This window comes from Cyclopterus lumpus, chromosome 19, assembly GCF_009769545.1.
Source record: "Cyclopterus lumpus isolate fCycLum1 chromosome 19, fCycLum1.pri, whole genome shotgun sequence".
Lineage (NCBI taxonomy): Eukaryota > Metazoa > Chordata > Actinopteri > Perciformes > Cyclopteridae > Cyclopterus > Cyclopterus lumpus.
The window spans coordinates 8,465,936-8,490,949 of NC_046984.1; the positions used below are offsets into that span (position 1 = coordinate 8,465,936).

The 25,014-nt window shown below is 43.1% G+C and overlaps 2 protein-coding genes across 2 annotated transcripts; one reads left to right on the forward strand and one right to left on the reverse strand.

The window, feature by feature from the left end:
• The first annotated feature begins 667 nt into the window (after positions 1-667).
• ccdc78 (coiled-coil domain containing 78) lies at positions 668-5,842 on the forward strand. The gene is given in 16 exon segments (XM_034559244.1): positions 668-739; positions 954-1,085; positions 1,164-1,250; positions 1,475-1,831; positions 2,338-2,388; positions 2,478-2,566; positions 2,833-2,911; positions 3,051-3,176; positions 3,266-3,462; positions 3,811-3,985; positions 4,674-4,717; positions 4,810-4,876; positions 5,019-5,119; positions 5,201-5,256; positions 5,756-5,778; positions 5,780-5,842. Coding segments are annotated over 16 exon segments (1,719 nt in total).
• Positions 5,843-15,737: 9,895 nt separating this feature from the next.
• metrn (meteorin, glial cell differentiation regulator) lies at positions 15,738-21,138 on the reverse strand. Its single transcript, XM_034558895.1, has 4 exons — positions 20,830-21,138; positions 19,639-20,072; positions 18,147-18,206; positions 15,738-17,521 (listed from the first exon to the last, which is right to left on the reverse strand). The coding sequence occupies exons 1-4, from the start codon at positions 20,934-20,936 to the stop codon at positions 17,208-17,210; spliced, it is 915 nt and encodes a 304-aa protein (XP_034414786.1). The 5' UTR covers positions 20,937-21,138; the 3' UTR covers positions 15,738-17,207.
• Positions 21,139-25,014: the final 3,876 nt, after the last annotated feature.

The following is a 25,014-nucleotide window of genomic DNA, read 5'->3' on the forward strand; positions in this document are numbered from 1 at the left end:
TATTCATATTCATACGTTTGTATTGAACTGTAACCGACCATGCAGATTGTCACATTCTGACTTGTCAAAAGCACAGGTGTTAATAATAATAACACTAATGATGGCTCTTTTATTATTCTCACCTGTGCTTTTCCTAAAGTGCCAAGTTGAAAAGGCTCTCCTGGTTCTCCTAGCATTTATGCCTGTCACTGCGAGGTCAGACAATGAATGCCCTTTATTGAAACATCTCATTAAATTGACGCAGTGATGTGTGAGTGACATATTGGACAATCAACCTGTCGTTTTTCAACTGTAGCCACAAGATGGCGCTGCTATCAATGACATTTACCAACACCTGGCCTCTGAAGCCAAAAGTGGTCATGGCTCAAACTGGCTGGCTTCATGTTTTTCAGGCTGAAACAGTAAACGGCAAAATCATACAAGCAATAAGTTAATGTAGCTGTGAGAAGTTCCCATACAGTTTAATTTGTTTGTGATACAACAGGGGAGAAGCATTTTTTCTCTCTTGACATTTCGACTGGCAGTTTTGGTGCTATTGATTAAAATAAAGTATGCAAAAAAAACTGTCGACGCGTTTTCTTTTTTTTCTGTGTTGAGGAGCCATGGCAACATTGTTGGTGGATACAGTGCGTCTGTTACTTAAAGCAACGGTTGACAGTGAATATAGATGGACACACAGGACCACCACAAAACTTCAAATGACCTTCAGGAGCAACTTCAAGCTCCGGCCGAAGAAAATGTGAGTAAATGACTGCTCAGTCTTTATATCACTCCGGAAAGAAAAGGCTAGATTGGGCTCTGTGACCTTAGTTTCTAAAGTAAGCTTGCTTAATGGTGGAGATGAACAAAGGCCACAAACTCAGCGCTACAATGGGGCCAATGAGAGATGCTGAAAGCGGATAATATGCCCTTGTCATGTCATCGTAGAAAGGTGTGTGTTCACCTCACTGCAGTTGCAGCTGCGTGAACAAAATGAACGCCTTTCCACCAAAGTGGGCTACCTGGAGAGCAGACTGGGCCACCTGGCCGGCTCCAACACAGATCTGTCCTGCCGGCTGGTCCAGAGTGAAGAGGGGAAGCTCAAGGTAGAGTCCATGAGCTATGTGAAGCACATATGAACTTCACGTTCAATGTATCTGTCAATCATCCGTCTGAACTTTCAGCTATCTAAGGAGCTTGTGGAGGAGAAAATCCAGACCAACAAGATGAGAGAGCAGTTTGAAGAAGAGACGTTTGAGCTGAAAAACAAGGTTTGCTTTAAGTGATAGTGGGGGAAACAAAGTGGGTGGAATGTATCTTTTGTTTCATCAGTGAAGCTTTAGGATGAGAAGATGTAATAGGCCTAAAAGGGTTTTGGGGCAGCGTTTTCTCTGGGTTCAAATAGAGTTTTACGGGTTAACTCCATACATGCGTACAGTGTGACCCTGACTCACTGAGGCGGTCTGCACTTTTCTTTTCTATTCCCTCTTCTTAGATATTGAACCAAGCCAGTGTTCTAACACAGCTCGAGATGAAACGAGACCGCTTATTCAGGGAACTCCAGTCTGCTGAGGCTCTTCTGAAAATGGGAGAAAAGAGCGGCCAAGACCTGACGGAGGAGCACGCCGCACTGAAGAAGAACTACCTAGCTCTGGCCGAGGCCCACGAGGAGGAGCTGGCCCAGAGTGAGAAGCTGAGCACTGAGCTGCTGACACTGGCCCAGGCCCAGGACGCCCTCCGAAGGCGGCTGGAGGAGCAGCAGCAGAGTGTGAAGACAAGCACCCAGGACCTGCACGGGGAGCTGGACAGGGTGCGGGTCTTGATCGGCCGCATGTCACGCAACAGAGTCAAGGTGATTCGTCTTCAACACGCAGAGGAAAAGCGAATAGGAACGGGCCAAAGGGACTTTTGAGTTTAGGTTCAAATCAGTTTATATATAGTTTCTGGATTTTTTTAGGGCTTTTGTTGGAGTTGCCCACAGCAAAATCAAAATGTGGCATTATTGAAACTAATCTGTTTTTTGGAAAACCAAACACAATTAATTTTTCGGCCCATCTCAGTTATCCCAAAAATAAAAATGTTTTTCGGCTCCAACGTAAGCATTGTTTTTTTTTATCATGTTTTACTGTACTGTTCGATAAGCAAGACACAAATCTCCTATATAATTGCTGGTTTTTTGAAGGCAAGAAAAGACCATATTTATAAAACACGTTTCTTTTGATATTTTCATTTTGGGTTTAACTAAATCTTCAATTTTAAATAGTATACTTGTCACTGTTTCTGTTTTTAATTTTTAATATGTTATGTTAAATTGTTATGTTAAATTGTTATTCCAATTGCGTAACATTGTGTATACAGCTTGAGGATCTGGCAGCGTTGGACAAAGAGCAAAAAACTATGGAAAAAACTGTAAGTATTTTAGTCTTTGGAGCAGTGCCCAACACACATGTTTCATGGGCATCAGTAAACTTACCATTGGTTCATATGCTCTCACAAAGCTACTTGGAAACCAAGATGAGATCAAAGACATGCTGGAGAAAATGAAGAGCAGCTACGAGGAGCAGCAGAGAAAACTGGAGGAGAAAGTGTGAGGGCCGGCGAGTGTTTGCCATTAACTCATGCACAAGCTTGATTGTGATGAAACATCATTATCAAACAGACAAACTCATCTCAGGAAGTATACGGCCCAGTGTTCATCCACATCTGCTCTTTGGTGCCTTCTTTGATTTCAGTTCTAAACCGTGGCTTTATTGGCTGTGTGATGTGGTCTCTTTGCATCGATCCTGTGATGTGGTTCTCTGTGGATTTTGGTCGCTATAGTCTCCTGTTGCTGAGCCTGTGTTTGGTTATCAGGGTGGCAATGGCTGAAGAGCATCAAGAGAACAAGAGAGCCATCCATAACCGCCAGCAGGAACTATCTGAGCAGAGTGCGGTGAGCATTAACAGATCCCATACTGATTTACAGAACATCCTTCAATGATTGTAGATGTCATCACTGTTTTGCAACCTCTGAATTAATGTTCCTTTGGTGAAAATGTGTTAAATCCCACCGGTCTTTATTTATATCCTAGGCCCTGATGTGCTCTCAGAGCCAAGTGAAGGAGGTAGAAGAAGAGAACTCAAAGCTGCAGCTTCAAGTCAAAGAGCTGAATGAGGAATACCGTGCAAGGCTGGTGTGCTATTTACGGGACTTAGCCGTAAGTTGCAGCGCTCACGCAAGCCGCGTCTACAGAGTAACGCGGCACAATGTCTAAACACAACATCCATCTGCTTGTCTTTGGTTTAGGAGTACATTGATGGACTTGGAGAAGGTGAAAGCTGTTCGGAGGCTTCTGAGACGAGGGCACACGTGGACAGCATGCTCCAGGATGTCCGTTCCTCCTACAGGGTCAGGGAGCAACAGCTCGCCTACGCTGCTCGCTCATATAAGAAGAGACTTCAGAAGCTCACCAAGACCCATGAAGCTCTTCTTATTGCATACAGGTGAGACTTCCTGTGTGCGTTGCTGTATGTGTAGACATGGATATGTGGTCTTTTTATGTCCTGATTTCCATGTTTACACTTATTCAAAAAAAACATGCTGCTGAAACTTGCTATCCTTTATACAAAGCCGTGTGAACTCGGGACCCCTCATGACAGTTGTGAACAAGCGAGTGATTTTCATTTGTCTAATTATCTAATTTAGGGGCCTGAGGAAGATTCTTTTTTCCTTTTTATATGAAAAAAAGTAAAGAAGAAAATGATTGAATCCCAAAAAAAACACATCAGGAGGCAAATTCCAAGCTAATCCATAATGAGGAAACGGCCACTTTGATCCACTGTGATCTTTAGGGTTCAGAGGGACCAGATCTTAGCCCAAATGGAGTGCGGCCTTGACCCCGGACCCCCCGAATCCAGCTTCAGCCTGGAGCCCACTGAGCTCAGAGATGAACCTGAGAAGGAGCTCCATCACCTTCGCCAGGACAAAGCGAGGCTGGAGTGTCAGCTGCAGGCGGCCAGGAAGCAGGTTGCACAAAAGAAAGATGGCTGCTTTGAAGTGAGCTGTTCTGCTTTTGTTTTGTCTGGCGTATGCCTGTATTTGATCTGTGGGGATTCTTCTTTGTGTCCATTCTTCTCTTATGAAGTCAAACACCATTTGTTTGGTGGTGGGGATCTGGACAAAATGACATCAAAGACTGTGTCCTGTGACAACAAAAAGCTTTACTGCTGCAGAGGTGGACTGCAGATCATGTAGCAGAGCTGATGGATGAGTTGCTATTCAATCATACCTCTGTGGTTATCATGAGGACTGTTGCAGCAGTGTCAGCAGTAAATATCTATTTAAATGTGTTTTCAAAGAAAATATTGGTCTTTTGTGGAAATCTGCTAATTTGCATCGAAGAGCAGTGACTCGAAGTATCGGCACCTGGTCAACAAATATCTGAAGTGCGTGACTTCCCGTAAAGCCAGAAGTTGTTTTGACCTTTTTAAACAAGACATATCGTGTTAATTACTGAGCTATTTGATTGAATGAAAGCTTGACCTTCACATATGCATAATAAACACAACAGTTGTTCACTTTTTAGGAGCAACATATTGCTGCTCAGATTGTGTTTATACACTTCAAATCTTCCTAAATATTCCCTCATTATTTTACATACATTTCTGTATTTATAGTGATTCAAGGCCTTCACCCGGACATTTTTACGTTGCAGGGGGCTGTCATCAAAATGTCCATGAAGAATTTAAGCCGTCAGGAGTGAGTGTCATTTATGCATTTCACCAAATGACTAATGGGGTCAGCTGTGGAATTGTGTCATAAAAGGTTATGAAAAAATGTATCTTTATCAGGCCGGCATGCAAGGAATCCTGGTCAGACATGAAGAAACAGCTGAGGGAGATCACAGACTCAACACTGGTAAACAAAACTCTCTTGTTACTTCAACTTTGGATTATCAACTTACATCCCTAAAAAAACATAAAAATGGTATAACCTCACTCAAAAACAAGTAAACAATTTTCTTCGATGAAGATGATTTAATTTCGTTTCTTCAAAAAAGGTGGTCTTTGAGAAGGAGCGCGCCCTTCTCCTCACCAGGGCAACAGTTGCAGAGGCGCAGGTGTGGGAGTTGCAGGACTTTGTTGACAACCACCTGGGCAGGTGAGGAAGTCACTGGATTTGTAAATCCTACGTTGTCCACTTTCTAAATAGCGTGACGTTGAGCTTCACTCCTCGCTGCAGGTATCAAGAGAAGATCACGCGTCTCTTTCAGAGAGAGGAGGCCGGGCGCTCACAAAGTGCACATTCTTCACTCCATTAAGAAAAATGTCCACGAATTCTGAACTCCAGTCATACATTGGGCGACTGTTGGTCAGTGGTTAGCAGGTCCGTCTTTCAATCAGGGGGTCGGTGGTTCAATCCCCGCCCTAGTCGATGTGTCCTTGAGCAAGACACTTAACCCTGAATTGTTCTCTGTAGCTGTGTCTACAGTGTATGAATGTAACATGATTGTAAGTCGCTTTGGATAAAAGCGTCTGCTAAATGACATGTAATGTAATGTAATGTAATACATTGCAAGTTAATATCAAATTGCAGCATTTTTAAGTTAAACCTCGTACTTAAAATTCTGACAACGAAACATGAAAATGTAGTTTTAAACATTTATTTCAGTGAAATCAAACACAACCCAGGGATTGAAAGCTAGTTTCATTTCAAATTTCTTTTAAAGGGGATACTAATTAGAAACATGTTTTGACCAGAGAACATATGTATGGTGTGCATTTACACCATCACTAGGTGGTGCTGCTCATACTGGTGGCTTTCTCAATGAAAGGCCCCCAAAGAAATCCGGCCTTGAGAAAAAAATGCCTGGAATGTTTGTAAAGCTTATGTCAATTTCACGAGCTCGAGAGAAGAAAGCGTGGTGACAATGAGGGGTCACCCTGGTGAGAATAATGTCATTACATGTTACCCAGACACATACGCACCCGTGAATACTTTCCCTCAATGCCGTGCTGGGAACTCTAGTGCAAACAAGGCAGGCTTTTTTCAAGAATGAGGGTTCATATTTATAACCTTAGTGTTGGTATGAATAGTTATTTATTCCCTTTAAATCCCTCTAACAGTGAAAGGGTCTGCATTTTTTTCTGGTGTGTTTTGGTAGCCGGGTTTCCTGCCATAGTGCCAGAGCTGGCATAACTAATTCTTTTTGGAGAAAAAAAACTGGAAAGGTTTTGATTAAAAAGTACGTTGAGTTTAATGTTGAAACAAGATTTTTTTTTGAAACGTGAAGCTGCAATAGTCAGGGGAATGATGTGAAAAGTTGAGGAGACAGAAAAAAGTCATACGCATGTCACCCCAATCCCCTTTCAGGGGGCTTGCCAGCCATGGGAGGGAGGGAGCATGGGTGTGAAAGTTTGAGAGGAATGGGAAGTGGGATTTTGTTAGTAATGTATTACACTCCCAGGGCCCTGGGAAAGGGGGTGGGGGGTGTTCAGCTTGGGTCAGTGCCAACATAGTCACTGTGCCAAAGTACTGGGTGCTGGGGGACCACTCGTCTTACCGGCAGATCTGTGGGAAAATCGAAACCAGGTTGTTCTTTGCTGCTTCACCAACAAACGCAGAGAGATGATGTGCCTGCAGGAGCTTCTGCAACTGTGTATAAATAAAGTTTACACTGAGTAAACAAAAATCGAGAAAAGTAGTAGATAAATAGTGGAAACTGTGACGTTGTAAAAGCATTGAGTAGAGTAGGAAGTCTGGTGCACCACAGCTGGCCCCCGAGGCAAAGTGCCACATTGTCTTCCCAGCCTGGAGCATTTGGGAAAAAATTTAATTTTTAGACGGTGAACAACTTTTTATCAACCACTGTGTGTGGCCACTATTATGATACAATAAGGGATAAACGATTAGATCAGATTAAATTGGTTTTGTGGAAACCCAAAACAACTGCATTTACCAACAGCAGAGCTGGTATTGTTTTGGCCTTGAGAGTCTGTGTGTGTGTCCACAGATTATCCAGCGTAACATCTCAACCACTGATATGCTGCTGAACAGTTTCAGAATTTTTTATTGGCAAAAAACAAGAAAGACACGGCTAAAACTGTAATTGTCTAATTGCTATGCCTGTAATTCAGCTTTACCAAAAATGGAGGACTCTTTTTGTAATGTGAAATAAAATAGCTATGTGACTTTTTCAAACTTAAGTTTGATGTTTTTCATTTAGGAATGTAAAACCTTAATCTGCACAATACAGTGTTAGTCTTGTCTGATAACATAGTCCAGTAAAATATAAAAAATCATGCATGATATTTGTACATTTTCAGAACCACATGAGACCACCGACAACGATACTTTTGTTTAGTTAGCTTGTTGAGTTTTTTTTATACAGAAATACATATAACATTAGCATTCTGGTTTAGTCGAAGACCCTGACCGAATCAAGTGTTTGATGTTTAATTATTCACTTTCTCTCTTCTGTTTTGTTGAAGACACTTTGGGCCCAGATTTTGTTTTGTGCGCAGCACAGTGGGAAAGAGGTTGGATGAATGTGCGGTTCTGCGGATGGGAAGCAGGGTGGAGCAATGCAGAGGAAGTACCTCACATGGCCTGCGATGGGCCGCTCGTCAAGAGGCCCTTTGTTTTAGGAGGTTAATGCCTAATTGATACAGGCTTAATGAGAGCGGGCTGTGTGTGCAGTGTGTGTGAGCCGGGGGGCTGGACGGCCCGGCCATAATTGGAACGGACAAGCCTTGTGTGGAGGAGTGCACGGGGAAAGGATTTATGGGAACGCAAGGAAAGTAGAGGCAGAGTGGGAATGAGGAAGAAAAGGTGACAATGAGTAGGAGGAATGTTGAGGTAGTGGGAGAGCGTTGCAAGATCATGAGAAAGAAATGTAGTGGCGGTGCAAAGTTGAGCATGAACTCCAACCAGGATGTTCCCATGGATGTTTTAGTTCATGCTCATTCAAACAGTATGGATTGTTTCCTGAATTCTCCCATGATACTGATGAGATTTATGATTGTTTTTCAGGTTGCTGCCGATTGTACATGCACTTTACCAATAATAGGATTAGTTCACTACGATTTTTATGTTGATATTAATGAGCAAATGCAAAAGAAATGCCAACATAAACTATGTCATTGATGTCTTCTAATACACCTGTCTTTTTCTTCTTCTTCTGATGAGCTGTCTTTTCGACCCCCTCTTTCAGTCTGACAGTCTCAGACTATTCATGCAAGAGTCCCCAGCTCTCTCCCAGACAAGCTTTCAGTATGAAGGCTAGAGAGGCATTAGGAGGGAGGAGGGAGGAGTGAGGAGGGAGGAGGGAGGAGGAGGGAAGGGGCAGGAGAGGGAAGCACAGAAGAACCCGGCACTTCAGAAAACCTTGAAGAATCAGGACTGAAAGCTATGGAGATTCTGGGTGGCTAAGAAAGAGGATAAAAAATGTAATGAAAAAATAATATGATTATAAAGATGAGAATGGAAACAATAGGAACACATATTTGTGGAAGTTGGGCTTAAACAGAGGGGAGCTGTAAAATGACAAATTGGAAGGTATTCAATGAGAAAGTTTAGGAAAGACGGGATATAGGGTGAGAAAATGGAGGAGGAAGAATTACAGTAAGGGTGAGAAAGACAGGGGAGGGAGGCAGCTTGATGAGCGAGAGCGAGTGAGAATGAGGCTGAGTGTCAGTGAGGGAAGGAGAGAGGGACAGACCCTCTGTTTTCCCACACTCTGCTGGTTCCCACAGCGGACCTGGCTAATCCCTGTCTTAATTGGGGGAGAATTCCAGCGCACATGTTCCCTTGGAATGAGCGTAGAGCGAAGGGAGAGAAAGGCTCAGGAGCTTCTGACACATCAGACAGCCCACAGCGGCTGGGCTGATGCACAATGTGTGAGTGCACTTTGTTGGAATATAAACATGCCGCCTGACTGTCAGCACGTCTGGTGCATAAATGGCTTCACAAGTCTCTGTGTTTCTTTTTCTTTTCACTCCATCCGACAAGATCAAGTGCTCTCAGCAGCCGTGGCACTGCACCGGCGTGTTGTACGGTCGGAGTCGTGTGTTTCTTCAAGGTTCTTTTTCAAGAATGTTAAAAGGAAAAAGCAACTTTAAACACACTCACGCTGGTTAAAGTTCAGTTCACCCAAAATGCAAAAGTGGTTACAGCTCACAAGTAGCCAAAAAATCAGTTATTGCAGGTTTAAACCAAAACTATCTGCAAGATGATTTTGTAAGTGTGGTGAACTGACCCTCTTAAAGAAGAAAAACAATAACTGCTCTGAGAGTAGCTTCCAAGTGTCCTATTCTGTAATCACCGAACACAGAGAGCATGATATTATTTGAAACGGTAACTATGCTCATTTTCTAAATTCATACACGTTGATCTGATGGTCAAAGGTGGTCCAAAAATATTAGTAAACTGTTTCCCAATTAAAAAAGCTAGCGCTGAACCTCAAATGATTGATGTCATCAAGTATTAATTATTGGGAAAGCTGTTCCAGATGACAAGGGAATGTATATAAGTGTATACATTTTCTGTTCCACTACTGAGAAAACTCATTTGGGAATAAAAAAGAAAACAAACATTCTGTTGGTCTATAAAATTACTCCCATTCTTTGTAAATGGAGCAGATCCAGACTTTTAAGTTTGCTACTTACTTTTTTGGTTTTGGGCTTTGAGAGAGAGTAACTCGTGCTCATGAATATGCACTCGGCCGTAGAAATAACATTGGAATTTTTTATTTAGGGGGTGGTCGGCTTTACGACATTTCCAGAGCAGTTTTGAAGTAGTTACTTTCTTTGAGCTAAATGAAAATGTTTCCATCAACAGCTGCCTGAAATACATCAAATACAATGTTTAACACATGTTGGGGAAAGGATTTGGATCATTATTGATGAGTTAGTTGGGTATCTTTCGCATCTGCCCATTTCCTTATCTTTGATGATAAGCAATAGCATCACTGCTTTTCTCTGGCGATTCAGCTGAATTCTGGGAAATGTAGGAAATCATTCATTTATGTAGAGGTTAGAGGCTTGAGAGAAACCGGAAAGAAATAGAAATCTAATATACATTCCAGTAATATGTTCCAGTTGATCATATAACACAATATCTTCATCACGTGATTTATTTTTTCTTTAATATAAACAAATTATCATCTGCACAAGTGCCATAAAGTGAGCGCTATGCAATATAATCACATATTTCACAACACAGACGTGTCTGTTGACAAATCTTGCCTTGAAGCCGTGTTTTGCAGAAGAAAAATGGAAGGAGATACTAGTAACATAACAAAACCAATGTGAGTGGCAGTTTCGTTCCTGCCTACCTCTTTCCATAAACAATTTGAACAATAGGCACAGTGGAATATATCCCTGAGTCGGTAACCCAAGATTACTTCTCTGTGGAGCAAGATAACCAACAAATGAGTGCAAAAAGGGAGGCGGTCTAGCAGGATTTGAGAAACACAGAGGTGGTTGGCAGGTAGGAGGAGAAGAACTGAACTGATCTGCCGTGGAGGTTTCTCCGCTCTGTGTAGACAATCAGACAGGTTTTGTCGGAAAACCATAATCCTTGTGGTTAATTGGCAGGGTTGGAGAGCCCTTCCAAAAACAGGTGTGCTTCCTTGCAGTGAGCAGACTTTCAGTCTCGGGTATCTAGATGGCTGACGTCGGTAGCATGAGAAAGTGAGACAAAATATAGTTTATAGATGAGGATTTCAGCTCAGGAGGAAAAGTAGGCGAATCTATGTTGCCCTCGGGAAAGGATCACATTGTAGAACAGGTGTTGGTGAAATACTGTATATGTCACTCCAACCCCTTTGGTGCAGACTGAAATGTCTCAACAAGTATTGGATGGATGACATTTTGTACTGATATTTATAGTCCCCTGGGGGTGAATCCTATGGACTTGGGTGACTTTTCTGATAGAATCATCATGGGGTTCATATTTTTGCTTTTTAATGACTTGTTTTTACAGCTATTGGATGGAAAAATCTAGCCATAATCAGATCAAAATTTATATTTGTCTAGTACTTTAATTTAACCCAAAATACCTACGAAACTAATGACATTCAGTGGCTGTACTTTTGTGTTCAGCCAATGGACAAATCAGCCAACATGTTGAACTACAGTGGTTCACATCTATCTGTCTATCCATCTATGTTCTCCTGTGTGAGCATGTTTCCCCTAATCCTGCCTCAGTAAATGTCTCTAAGTAGCCTTATTCGAGTATGATGTCAGTGTTTAGAGGTTTTTGTGGTTGTACCCCCTGCAGGCGATGTCAGCACCAAGATACGGTGAGGTGACGGCAGCTGTATTCAGCTCAAACGGAGGGGTAGCAAGCGGGCCTTCATTGGAGGGGGTCGCAATTCATCCCCTCAGACTTTCCTTACAATACTTTTTTTTGGCGGGAAAGCGCCAAAGACGCTTGTTGGGCCCAACTCTCTTTGCGGGACCCCCTCCCTGAGAAAAGTGTCGCCCGCCTCCACACTCATACACCATGTCCACCCTGTCATGATTGATTTTCAGTGAGCATTTTTTGGAAGGGATTACAGCCATCTGCAGGCTCTCGAGGAACAAAGGGGGCTCTCCGCTCTCCTCCCTTCAGTACTTCAGAGGGATAACATGGCCAGATAAACATGCTCTTGCACTACTCTACACTTGTTCTCTATTCTGCCTTGACCTCTCAACCCAGCCAAACTGCCCACTCAACTTTAAAGCCGGCCACGTTATTCTCTGCTGTCCTCCCCCGGCTCTGTGACTAGAGGCTACTCATCACTTTTGCTAATTGCTCATTGCAGAAAGACTAATATGAGTCTGTGACTTATAGAAATGGTTGCACGTGAAGAGTTCTGCCATTAAACTCTTTGTTTTGGGGCAGCAGTCGCAGCCTTGCTGGCCTGATGACAAGACGTGGTTTTAGCAAGTTAGCGTGTTCTCAGACGGGAATAGTCACAGTTTCCATTTGGGAATCATCCCTCCCAGCTGTGCGAGGGTGTCATGGGAACAGGAAATTATCAGCTGGGAATCTGTGATGCCAAAGTGTGGTCATGGACTTCAGGCTCATTTTCAGCTGGTGCTGAGGACGCACAGCCACTGAGTCACAGGTGGAAAGACAACTCGGCCTAATGTTGGGTTGCTATGGGTTGGATTACCAGGATGGCAACGTTATTTGTTCGTGTGGAAAGTAATGCCTAATGAAATCCACAGCTGTTTATTCATCACTACTTACTAATTTAGTTTATGTGGAAGATGTACTTCATGTGTGTGACATCCCCTGTTTTGAATCCAAAACAGCAGCTGTGGACAAGCTGTGGGAAAGATTAGACGATGAAGTCATGAAAAGACATTAGAGAGAGATCCAGGTGAAGGACAAGTGTGAGAAGCTTTGTTATTTAATTAAATGAAATTAATTTTGTACAGGACAAAATCACAAATCACAAATGTGCCTCAGAAGGCTTTATAATCTGTACACATACAACATCCTCGGCCCCAGGACCCTGACATTGGAACAACAAAACTCCCCTAGTGAAGAAAAAAAAAAGTAAGTGACCTGGAGGGAGAGAAACAGAGGAGGGATCCCTCTCCCAGGATGGACAGAAAGCAATAGACATCATGTGTACAGAACAACACAACAGCGTTACAACACATTCAATGCATATGATGTAAATGATTCATATGAGAATAGTAAGCTGGAAAAAAATGACAACTAATAACAGCAGCAGTGGATATCAAAGACTAATAATGACAATAAAAGCAATAATAATATCAGTCATAGAAATTTGAGTTATAATAATGATAGTAGCAGTGGGTGTCAGGCACGACCAGGGTCCATGGTATAACCACGAGCCATGGAAACCGAGGCGAGAAAGCACACAGACTCTGGGGAAGAAGCAAAGTTAGTCATGAATATATACAGAAGAAGAGGGAGAAGAGGAGGAAGAACCCCGGCAGTCGAGGCCTATAGCAGCATAACTATAGGCGCTATCAAAGAGGAAAGTCTTAAGTCTATTCTTAAATGAGGTGACTGTGTCTGCCTCCCAGACTGAAAGTGGAAGCTGGTTCCATAAAAGAGGAGCTTGATAACTGAAGGCTCTGGCTCCCATCCTATGACTCTATAGGAACCACGAGTAGCCCCGCATTCTCTAGTCGGGCAATATGGTACTACAAGCTCCTTAAGATATGATGGTGCATCACCAATCAAGGCTTTGTAGGTGAGGAGAATAATTAAAAAATGTGATTCTTGATTTTACAGGGAGCCAGTGCAGAGCAGCTAATACAGGAGTAATGTGATTTCTTTTTTTTGTTTTTGTTAGTACACAAGCTGCAGCATTCTGGATTAACTGGAGAGATTTAAGAGACTTATGAAAGCAGTCTGATCATAAGGAATTGCAGTAATCTAGTCTAGAAGTAACAAATGCATGAACACATTTTTCTGCATTGCTTTGAGACAGGATGTGCCTGATTTTTGCAATGTTACGGAGGTTATGTAGTGAGAGAGATCAGGCTACAGGACAGGAATGAAGATGAGATTACTTTAACAATGTCAGAGGATATACATTTTTTGTATAGAAAACAGAAGCAAATTGACTGTTGTTCCTTAGTGAAAATTGTAATTCTGCAGACAGAAACTGTGTCAATTGTATCTGTTTAAGCTAAAATAACTGAGGAGAACGAAACACCCTTTCACGAGATTCTTGACCTTATAAACAGCAGTGAAATTTGAAAATACTTAATTCCACTATAACTATGGAATAACTGGTGATACCTAATGCTGTTTCCAGGGTTAAGATATTCAATATTGTGGAAAAACGCATCAAACACCTGAACATATTGCAAATACAAAACGCACGTCGTCCAATATCACAGTATTGGCAGGTCTGTTTGCAGTTCTCATTCGTGGACCCTTTGTATATAGTTTCTGCTGCAAACAGGACTTGTGTGCTGGGTGGGGTGTTTTTGGTGCTGGACTACGAGGGAGTGTCCAGGAGCACTTTGCCCCTGTCTGTGCTCTCATCTCTGGAGCTTTGTCTCCGGCCACTTCCCTCAAACTCCCCCAGGGGCTCACGGAAGTCCACACCCTGCCACTCTCACTCCCATTGCTTTGGATTCCCCTTTCTTGAGTGCTTCCCGCTTTGCCATGTCCATAGCTCAACAACACATCTCAACAACACATCTGGACAGAATAAAGAGAAGAGTGGGGTGGACGGGGGAGGAAGGTGCATTGTGTCTCTGCAGCCCACAAACAAAAATAAACACTAAAGGGGTGTGTGCAATCATCAATGGTGTGCAATATAATAATGGAGATGTGAGACGTAAATACTGCAGAAATACATTTCAGGGTTTTGAGGAAGAACTTCTGTATTTTTCTGTTCCCAAGATGTATTTGTATTGTGCACTGTGCATACAAACAGTGGTAATTAAAATAGCAAAACAAAACTGTGCCACTGTGTCATTGTGGCCACAATGACATTATAATGACAGTTTTGGGGGTTCAAACTGGGGTCACAAAGAAGTGATAACAATGCAGGAAGTTGAGCTTTGTCAAAACGTCATATGATGTATTGGTGGTTGGAGTATAATTTGAGTGCTCTTTGTTTTGGCTTATCAGCCCTGCAGCACTAACCTCAGATGTACTGGAGGGGAGGGGGGTGGAGGTGTGTGTGTGTGTGCGTGTGTGTGTGAGTGTGTGTGTGTGTGTGTGTGTGTGTGTGTGTGTGTGTGTGTGTGTGTGTGTGTGTGTGTGTGTGTGTGTGTTTGCCGGGGCCCCCAGCACTGGGATGTTTTAAAGGAGCACTGAGGCAGTAAATAGTTGGAGAGGTTGGAGGTTCCCTCACATGAACTACTGATGCGGTGGCAAACCAGTGTTCGGGTTTCTATGGGAGATAGTTCACCAGACATGGAAGGCATGTCGAGCTTTTGTGAATTCTTTTCCCATATAACCTAGACACCGTGTAAATTCCCAAGCTTCTCTTTTGCTAAGCGGATTTACTGCGTGCAGTGATTCTGAGATTTTACTGAGGTGTGTGCATGTACATGTTGATGCAGACATTTTGAGGAGAAACAGGTGGTGAATGTATCAGAGGATCAGCAATATGGGCGTTTCTGTATTATCTACCATGCAGCTCCTCGCCCGTGAGAGCAGAACATGTGTAACAGCGGTGGTCTGCGATGCTGTAGATCAAATCCAAGTTGAGGTAGGAAACAAACTATTGCTCCAAGCTGAAGGCACATGTCTTCAGTGAAGTGGAACGGAGATGTGGTTTTATTGTGTCCTCGCACACATGCGGTCAGGATGAAGCGAGCGACTGTGTGGCACCTCAGCTCAGCCGAGTCTGCCACGCCGCTCCCTTTAATGGCAATTTATTGCTTCCTGAATCCTGAAAACGGGAGACCGAGGACAACAGAATTCCAAACGCTGTTTTCTACCTCCTTCCCCGTCCAAACGCCCTCAGTGTCCCGAACACTCCTTAAATCTCTCCGCCTTTTGGGCCTCTCACTCTCTCAGGCTTGCTGTTTGTTCTGAGCTTTCAGAGTTCTGATTCATGGATACTTGAAGTGACTTATGTCTGAGAAAGATTTGCCATGCTAGAAACCTTTGGAGCCAAATACTATGGTGTAGGTTAAACTGTATTGATGTGTTAGGTGAAAGGGTTAGAGTACTGACAAATTAATGATCCAGCTGCATAATGTTTGTGGAGCATGAAAGGCCCAAAGAATGAGTTCAAAGTGAATATATATGAGAAAGACTTACAGAAAGACTTCAATGCATGAGTGTTTTCTCACAGTATATTTTAATAACACAGACAAACACAAATATAATCCACAATACAATGCTTTTTTTATACAGACTTCTTTTTATGCTGTGGTTTCTAGAATTTCTTATCAACATATTTACATTCCCATTGTTATTAACATAAATGTACATACAAAATAAATGGCAAAAATGTCAGCGTATACATTTAAGATATACTTATACTTGGTATGAACACCTCCCCTTGTTGATATAGTGCACATTAAATATGAATCATTTTAACACTGAATGTATATATTTGTGTTTCTCTTGAGCGAGCCATTGTCCAGTGTTATCCATATCCCCCTTGTTATATCTCATAACAGCACTGGACTGATGTTATAAATGACTGTTGTTGACAGTTTTAGTGATGATACACAGTTGAATATCTTGTGTGATAATATGTGACGACATCAGCAGAGAGCAGAGAGTGACTTGGAAGCAATACAATTTATAACCACTTTGGCAACACTGCTGCAATTCCACTCCAACATATTTTCGGATAATTATTTTTGTTAAATAAAATGCAGTCCAATTAGTTCCGTTTTGCAGAAATATTGCATGGCTACTCAAATGAACTGTAATACAGGCCTCCTGAAAACCTGCGTCTCCGAACAGAAGCAAAATCTCAGAGTTGGCTCGCATATGAAAGTGCTCTCAGCACTAGTTTGAGCTGCTCAGGGAGCCTCGGCGTTGTGTCACTACTGTACGTGCTCACGTTATCTGTACATATATTATAATTCTTAATTGCTCCGCTATGCTACATATAGTTGCTTTTTATTTGGTTTCCAGTGCTTGCAGCATCACACTTTCCAGATCATTCCCTTTCCGTTATCAGTGCAAATATATATAATTTTTTTTTTTACATTTCATTTTGTAAGGACTTTTTGTTAATAATCTCTTTAATAATAGTAACACTGAGGATGAGCTCAGTACAGGGGTAGCCAGCAAAAAAATACTTTCCCATGAGCTGACATTCACTGAACAAATAGGTGCCTTAGTTCTTTCCTCACTGGGATACCAAGGCAGTAAGCTTTCTAGAGAACTGTTCCTGAGTTTCAAAGCAGGGACTCTTAATAGGCCACAATTAATGACTTGACTTAATTTATCCCGAAAGGAAAGCTTTTCAATAGATTTTCTCTGAACCTGCATAATGGCATCCCTGAGTGTCAAAACTGTCTAATGCCAAATGCTTATTTTCTTCATTTAAACCATGTCCCTCATGTCACAACTTCACCAGGTTCTTTCGGACCCGGTGACTGCATATTGCACTGAAATGGTGTTGGGAAAAGTCCATTTCACTCCTCAGGCCTTTGGGAAGTCGTTGGTGGCGCCATGGCTGCATCGGCCACCAGTTGGGACACCATGGCTTCTTCCAAAACATGGAACAGGGCTGAGTGCGGCCTCCCCTCTGAGTGGTAGTAGACGAGCTGCTGCCGAGTTTTCTAACTCAGTCAACGGGCAGTTCACAGGGTATCTGCTGGGCTGCTTTGGCTATAGTGTAAGCCTGCTGGAAGTCCTTGTAGCGGGGCGCGCAGCCCAACCAGGCCTCCCCAAAGTGGACCCGACCAGTGAAGAGAAAGCTGCCGGGCCCCGGCTTGACGCCACACTGCAGCAGAGTCCTGACCTCCCCCCGTCTGCTCAGGCGACTGTTGCCAGTAAACAGGGCGTACTTCTGACGAAACACCCGGGTGGCGCTGACCTTGATCACCGCTGCTCTTAGGTTATCGTCTTCCACCACTGATCGGATGTTACCTCGCACAACTGTGGGAAAAACAGGACATTCAGGTTAATATCTTCAAAATGTGTTTTTGTCAACATAGAACGTGTTTCGCTGTATTTTTGTGATGTTGCACGTTGTCCTATTGTAGCGAGTTGGGGGATTCTTTGTTGACCGCCAACTGATGTTAAAAGCCGTATGAAGGCCCACGCCTGCTCACTAATCCCTCTGACTTTTGTTGCCAGCTGAACTTCTCCTCGGTGCCATTACAGCTCAATCAGAGGCCCGCAGATTAGTCCACTGCTCCTTCTCTTGGGGGGTGATGTCAGGATTAGTCCATTACAGTGCCTCCAGTAGGGGTTTGTGTGTGCGTGTTGGGGGTTGCAGAGAGCTGCTGTTTCACCTCTAACCTTTGCACTTTTGAGAGGAGAGAATTTGGAGGCACCGCAGCGCTCTGCCTTTGAACCGATTTGACACATTTATAGATCCTGACAAGAAATCCTTATGCCTTATGGCTTTGCTGCCAGGACTATTTTTGGGGTCTGGTTTAATTTGTTAATCTGGGCTGTATTAGAGGGGTGGATTTCTGAGTGACAATAAGATTTCATTCCTGGGTTTTCTGTTTAAAAAAAAAATATTATTAGCAACTTGTTGGATCAGGTAACTTACCAAAGTCACTGGTGCAAACAGCCATCAGAATCTCAGTGTTGTTGCAGGGTCTGCAGGCCTCTGGAGAGACAACAAGTGGAGGAAAGAGGGAGTCAGTTGGTGACCTCACATAGCACTGTAAACTGCTAGAAGACTGCTAATACATATACTCAGATTCTGGAAATCAAAGACTCTATTTCCAGTTCACATGCACAGGAATGTGAGATGTGAATCCAGACCTAAAACTCTTTGCAAAGACGAGCGACCGAGGAGAGACCAACCACTAGGTTTTAACAGCTGCTACTTTTACAGTTGGCAGAAGAGGACCAGTGGAGCTTTAAGGTACAAGGCTCTTCTACCGCAGACGATTTAAAGGCCAGATGAAACTTCCCCCCTTAAATCCTTTCAGGGTGTCTACAGTCACACCTCATCAAAGCCTGCTAGACGGGGGCCAAGGAGAAGAAGTGGGGGTGGACTTCAAAGATTTTTTTATTGGAGCAGATTCACACTTTCCACAAAATACTTTGCTTTCTGCAACAACTTTTCTTGAAAACTGAAAAGAAAAAAAGAAAAGTGGTGCACCTTACTCAAATTTGTAACAGGATTTGGAGATGGCCACAAAAAAAAAATCAAACCAAACCAGCCAAGCTCTGTCTGTCTGCATGGAATGAACTTTGGGTAGAGAGAAAGAAAAGTCCTGGCATTTTTTAAAGTTCTCCTTGTGGTTCTTCAGAGGCCCCTTGCCCACCCCACACATTCTCCTCCTTAGTGAAAACCACTTGATAAATGAGATTCCTTCCTCTCTAGTCCACAGCAAACCCCCTTCGCCTAATCAGTGTGTGTGTGTGTGTGTGTCTGTGTGTGTGGGAGGGAGAGAGATGTTGAGGGGGGAGTATACTCCTACAGACAAGTCTCCCTACAGAGAGGCAGCTCAACAAAAGAGAGGAGCATCTCAGCTGGGCAGAGGCCTCCCTGTCGCCTAGGCGACGGCAGTAATCCCAGAATACTCATGCGGCACCCATTCAAAGGGCTCTGGACTCTGGAGAAAGCCCCACATACTGTGCTTTTGTCCCCCTCCTCCCCACTCCACGGCTCCCCTTCTCCTACTCCAAACCAGCACGCCTCTGGGGAAAGTTTGGCCACTTCCTCCCTCGCTGCACTCTGCATGGGCTGTGGAAAGCCCAACCAGCCCACAGAGACCTGTAATGCATTATGAATCATCTAAGGGGAGGGTTTTATAGAGTGGAATATCATTACTGGGTTGAAACATTGCATCCCACCAAACCTTTCTGGAAGGAAGGAAAATAACTTTGACCACAGTTTGGTGGTTTTTTAAGAGATTTGTTTCTCATGCTGAGAAATAACACCAAAAGTTCTTCTTTACTCCCTTTGTTCCCTAATTCATGAACTAGGAATGACACATTAAAGCCAACACATTTAATAGCGGCTCCTCATTTGACCTCAAGTAGCCGCACTCAAACCAACATGGCTGACTCATGCCTCACTGACTCACCTTCACTGCTGATGGGGTTGGAGTCGAGTGACAGGCGAGCGGTCCAGTCCCCTCTCAGCTCGTATCGAAAGGAGGCGATCCTCCTGCTGATGTCCTGATGAGGTGTCGCTTGAAGGAAGAGAGCCACCTTTTCGCCAGGCAGGCGACTGAAGCAGCGAACCCTCGGTGGGGGAGAGGACTCCAGACGGTCCCCTATCAGGAGCTCGAGGACGCCGTCTCGCTCCAGGTAGAGCTGGGCTCCGTGGAAGTGCTCAGAAGGCTTGACGCAGGCCGTGATGAGGCCCGAGCTGCTGCCGCCGGGTCCCACCGCCACAGAGGGCAGGCGGGGTGACAGGGTGAGGCGCAGGGCCCCTTTGGGATACAGCCAGTCCAGTGTGCCCTCAGAGCAGTGGAGGGAGATCTGCTCCACGCTGCCCTGCTGCTGGGATAAACCACTGTAAGAAGGGGAAAAAAACAAGGTTATATAAAGGTTCACTTATTATTTTCACAGGCAAGAGTCCCTAACTTCAGCATCATCGGTGGACACATTCCTGCACAACTAACTGCAGGATGGACTGAGCTGGTTTACATGTGAGCCATGCAAACAGGCAACTCAAACCAAGCGCATTTAAAACAAATGCTTAGAAATAGAAGATGACTTAAAAAAGAGGATAATAATTAGGTAGAACGTTTGCAAATCAAGACAGAGGCTACTACTCAAGAGAAGGCACCACCTACTGACAGCCTGTGGTAACAGGGGCCAGTCATGGCATTTTAAGGGCCACACTGTAAGAACTCAAAGTCCTCTGCAGGTCTTTTAACAATACAGCTTCAATGTAACTACTATTCAACAACTGCATGCATCACATGTTGTTTTCTCTCTCCCAAGTTTCAGAATTAATCCTCCAGTCTCCTGTCTGTCTGGACCCCCCATGCCTCCTGCAGACAGCCCGGAGGCGCAGAGCATTAGAACCATCTCACTGCGTCCCGATGGCAAGTCTCAACATGTCAAACATGGTCCTTTACCGGAGAGACACCTGTAGCATCTCGGAGCGGCATTTCTGAACCATTTCTTTGAATTCAACCAAATGCAGAAAGTGCACACATTCATATATATATATATATATATATATATATATATATATATATATATATATATATATATATATATATATATATATATATATATATATATATATAAAAAACACTTGCCTGCCTCTCCAGCTGCACTGGTCTTCAGAATAGCTTGAACAAGCCGCGTCAAACATGGCAAAAAGTACAATCCAAATTGCGTTAATCCAAACCAAGAAACAAGCCATTTTCAACAGTGGGTGATGCAAATTTTTAAAAAGAGAGAAAACGTTAGAAAAAGATAGTTCCAAAAAGCCTAAACCTATGCGAATAAAACCCTCTATAAAACAAATCTGACTCTGTCTCTGATAACCTCCATAGTTTAGTATCCTCTTACCCTGATGTGTAAGATAAGAGAATACTGCTAAACTTTCTACTCTCTCCTCTCAATTCTCCGGGATGCTGACAGTCAGGGGGACGCAGAGCTTTGGAGTTATTCCCCCTCGGAAAAACTTCGCGGACCAATCAGAGTCCGAGCAGTGAAACTTTAAACCACTCACACAGGGGCGGGGTTAGGGGGGGGTGGGGGTGGGAGGGACGTCTGACCTGCAGAATAAGTAACAGTATGCATGGGTAAACCAAGTTTCAATTCACTATTGTGTTTGGCAAGTCTGCATAGAAAATACTAATTACCTAACATGAGTGAATTAACAAAAACGTTGCGTTTTTTCGGTTTTTATTCAATTTGTTTTTATTTCACATCACTTGGTTTGATCCGTTTCATTATAATATTTAACTATTTTATAATTTGTTGATTTGTTGCCTCATGTGAAACGCTTTGCAACTTGAAAAAAGGACTCTATCGATATTATTAATGTTATATGGTTATTAAGATTATAATTATCATCATTATTAGTTATAGATCCCCTCCAGATATGTTTTGTGAATAAATATATTTTTTAAATAAAACTACTCCGTGTTGAATAATCATTTCTGCCCGATATATATTTTTATTTATATAAGTTTAATGAACTAAATTCAAAATACAAAAGTTTAACTACTGGACACAAGAAGTCTCCTACTTCTGTTAAGTCCATTTTCAGTGCATGTCCACTGAAGGCTTTGAGTTTCCATATCACAGTTGTGTTGCATATTGGACCACAATTGGCATACAAACTTATATGATGTGAAAACATCGTACACATGGATTAGACTAATGTTTCAGGTGAGCTCGGAGAAGCTTTCTGTTCCTCTGCAGATTTGTGTCATGTCATGGAATACACCATAAAAGGCTTTATGATGCATAGAAATCTTAGTTTTCATGCATCCACATCAAGTCAGGGTCATTAGACTTAGATGAACACAAAGAAAGTCCTTGTTGTAATCCTTATAATAAATAATGAATTGCTTACTTTTTAGACATCCTAAATTCACTGAACTTATAATAAAGCTTTTCATGGATTTGATCCGTGAAGTGCTTCATTCCAACGACACTGGTCATTTCAAAGACTTCTGAAATGTTTGAAAATATATTACCCTCGTGAGATGGAAATCAAATGCAAAGGAGGAGGCCGAGAGCACTGGTCACAGCTCAGAAACGCTAACCTGATTTTCAGACACACCATCTATGATGGTGATGATGATGAAGGTTTTGCCTCCGCTGGTTGTCGTGCCCTCTGCCTTTTATCCCGCTGGGCTTTTCTTTCATGTTGCGGTATTTATAACCAAATCAAATATTCTTTTGTGTTAACACTGCCATCCATCTCCCCGAGCCAGTGACTTTCTATGCACGTGTGTGTGTTATTGCATGTGTGTGTGTGTGTGTGTGTGTGTGTGTGTGTGTGTGTGTGTGTGTGCGTGATGAAAGTCTAGGTCCCTCTGATGGAGTTATGACAAGGCCTCAGACCAACACAATAGCGCATGTGCAGAAATCCAGCTGCTTTATTGTCTGCAGCAGGACGGAGCTTTGTGTTCTGCAGGGCATTTCAAATCAGCAGAGTTTAAAGTGCAGAGCGACAGGGGGGAGGGGGGGAGGGGGGGAGGGGGGGGGGGGGGGGCAGTCAAAGAAAAATGAATGCATTAGTGCCTAAACTTAGTTATGGACGTCACAAACGTCTTAGCATCCACGTGTGCACAGTGTATTCAAACGCAGACGGTCAGATTTACACACTTTGTCAAACATGCATGCATTCCTACACGTGTCCTTAAAACAATAGCACACACACGCTTCGTGACCCTGGTGTGACCTGAACTACTGTCTTATCCAGCCGGGATTATACTCAACGCTTTCATGTGGCGCGTGTGAATAACGCTCTCATAGGCACATAAGGATCTTACAGTTCAAACATACTCATTTGATGTGGTTATCAACTGTTTGATTACAATGTGGGATGTAATCCCTAGTTACTGAGAGTTTTCATCACCAGATATTACGGTGTATGGGATGGAGAATTAGACCAAAAAGTACGTGAACATTTTTATTCAAACATGCAGTAGCGCATACACACAGAGGAAAGCAATGCATGTAACATCTTCATCTCAAAGTACCATAATGCACTTCCTCTAGCAGAGAGTTGGATTAGAAGATGATGGCGCACAAACAGGGGGAAACAGCTCGACCTGGCCCTGTCACGAGTATCTATCTCGAGGCCATCTGAGTGCGTGTGAACCATCAGACCTGGCTGTCTCCATTCTGGATCCAGAACAATGCCACCTTTCACTCTAATTAATCACATTCTGCTGGTCCTCATACTAGAACCAGTGAACCAGATTCTCGCAGAGTTTTCGCTCTCCGTGTCCACTGTGTTCTCACTGGCCTGCAAATGAGAGCGTCTTCAAACAGCGGTGCTGTACGCATACGAGAGTTTGCATGCACCTGTTAGTGCTGTGTCTATTTACCTGGTATACAGTATTCCTCTTATCTGTGTGTGCCTGCAAGCACGGGGAGGATTTGGTGACAGTGTGGTGTCACTGGCATTTACGGGACCATGACATTGTGTGTAACTTTAGTCTCGCTGTCTGTTCCCACTGTCTCAGACATAGAGGCTCTTTTAAAAATGGCTATGTATTCTATACACAGGATAATGTGTGTGAAAGAGCAATCCAGAAATATTGAATGTGCTTTTTTGGGGGGTTTTGAAGAGGATTCATGATGTGTTTGATTCAGTGTTAGGAGTCAGAAATGTACAGATTATAAGTTGCATAAGAAACCCCAAGGAATAGCTTTTCGCAAACTAGTAGAATTATTGTGATAATTAGAATTTTTACTTGGTTCCCTCTTTTGAATTTCACACTTTTGTCTCCGTAACACAACAAAAGTTCAACATGGCTGACGTCTAGAAACCAAACCCTCGAGCAGGATCAACGCCTCCCACAGTGTTGGTCTATTGTCATAAAAAGAGACGACACATCTTTATATGACATGTGCCGCACCAGAGAGGAGGGTCTACTGTTCCCAAAGTGTGGTGCAGCAGCGGCATGCTGTCAACGCCGGAGCTGAATCACCAATACGACGACCTGATCTGAGTTGAGAAGTTGAGATGTCCTCGTTCCCAGACTTTTCAGCAGCTTCCCATGGCACCTCGGTGCTAATCCGCTTGAACTGACATCGCTGCTGTTTGTTTTCCTGCACAGAGTCATATATCTGCTGGTAATGAGATCTAAGACCTTGTCAGGATACTCTGACAATCAGCCTACGTTCAGAGAGGCAGAACATGTGCCGTGTCTCGTGTTGTGCCTGGTGAAAGGTTTGTCATGGGAAATAATGTTTAAGTGAGGAATCAGGGTATCATATGCAGTTATATTTTAAATTGTGGTTTGGGTTAAATGAGGAGAACCGTAATGTCCAAAATATTCTGCCAGAGTCACATATTTAAACATACACTTGCTGGATGAGTGTATTTATTATCAAGCTGAAACCTACATACTTGGATTCTTTCTGTGCACAACATGTTGTAAAAAGTATGCAGATTTTGTCCCTGTGACGACTGTTATTCCCTTTTCATATTATTTACAAAATAAAGGGCAGCTGTAACCTGAAATGCTTTTGTAAAATGATAAAATATGCATATTTTGTACAGCAAATCCAAATCCTTTTTCTAATTTAGCTGTTAGTGAGATTAAATAGTGACATATTTAGTTGTTGGAAAGAGGCTATTTTATCAATGGAGTTCTGTGTTGTGATGAGTCGGTGAGATCGGTGGAGTTGACGTTTTCCCACCTCTCTTTGCAGGTAAGGGAGTCCTGGTCTGCGAGTCGAATGGCGGTCAGAGGCAGTGAGAGGAACCGATGCGAGGAGGAGCTCGGAAAAACTTGTGCTGATATTTA

Coding starts and splice junctions, on each gene's coding strand:
- metrn (XM_034558895.1), bottom strand. CDS start 20,936: ATGGCTTGTTTCTTGGTTTGGATTAACGCAATTTGGATTGTACTTTTT. Junction 18,207..19,638: donor CAACCCCATCAGCAGTGAAG/GTGAGTCAGTGA, acceptor TTGTCTCTCCAG/AGGCCTGCAGACCCTGCAAC. Junction 17,522..18,146: donor TGTTTGCACCAGTGACTTTG/GTAAGTTACCTG, acceptor TTTTTCCCACAG/TTGTGCGAGGTAACATCCGA.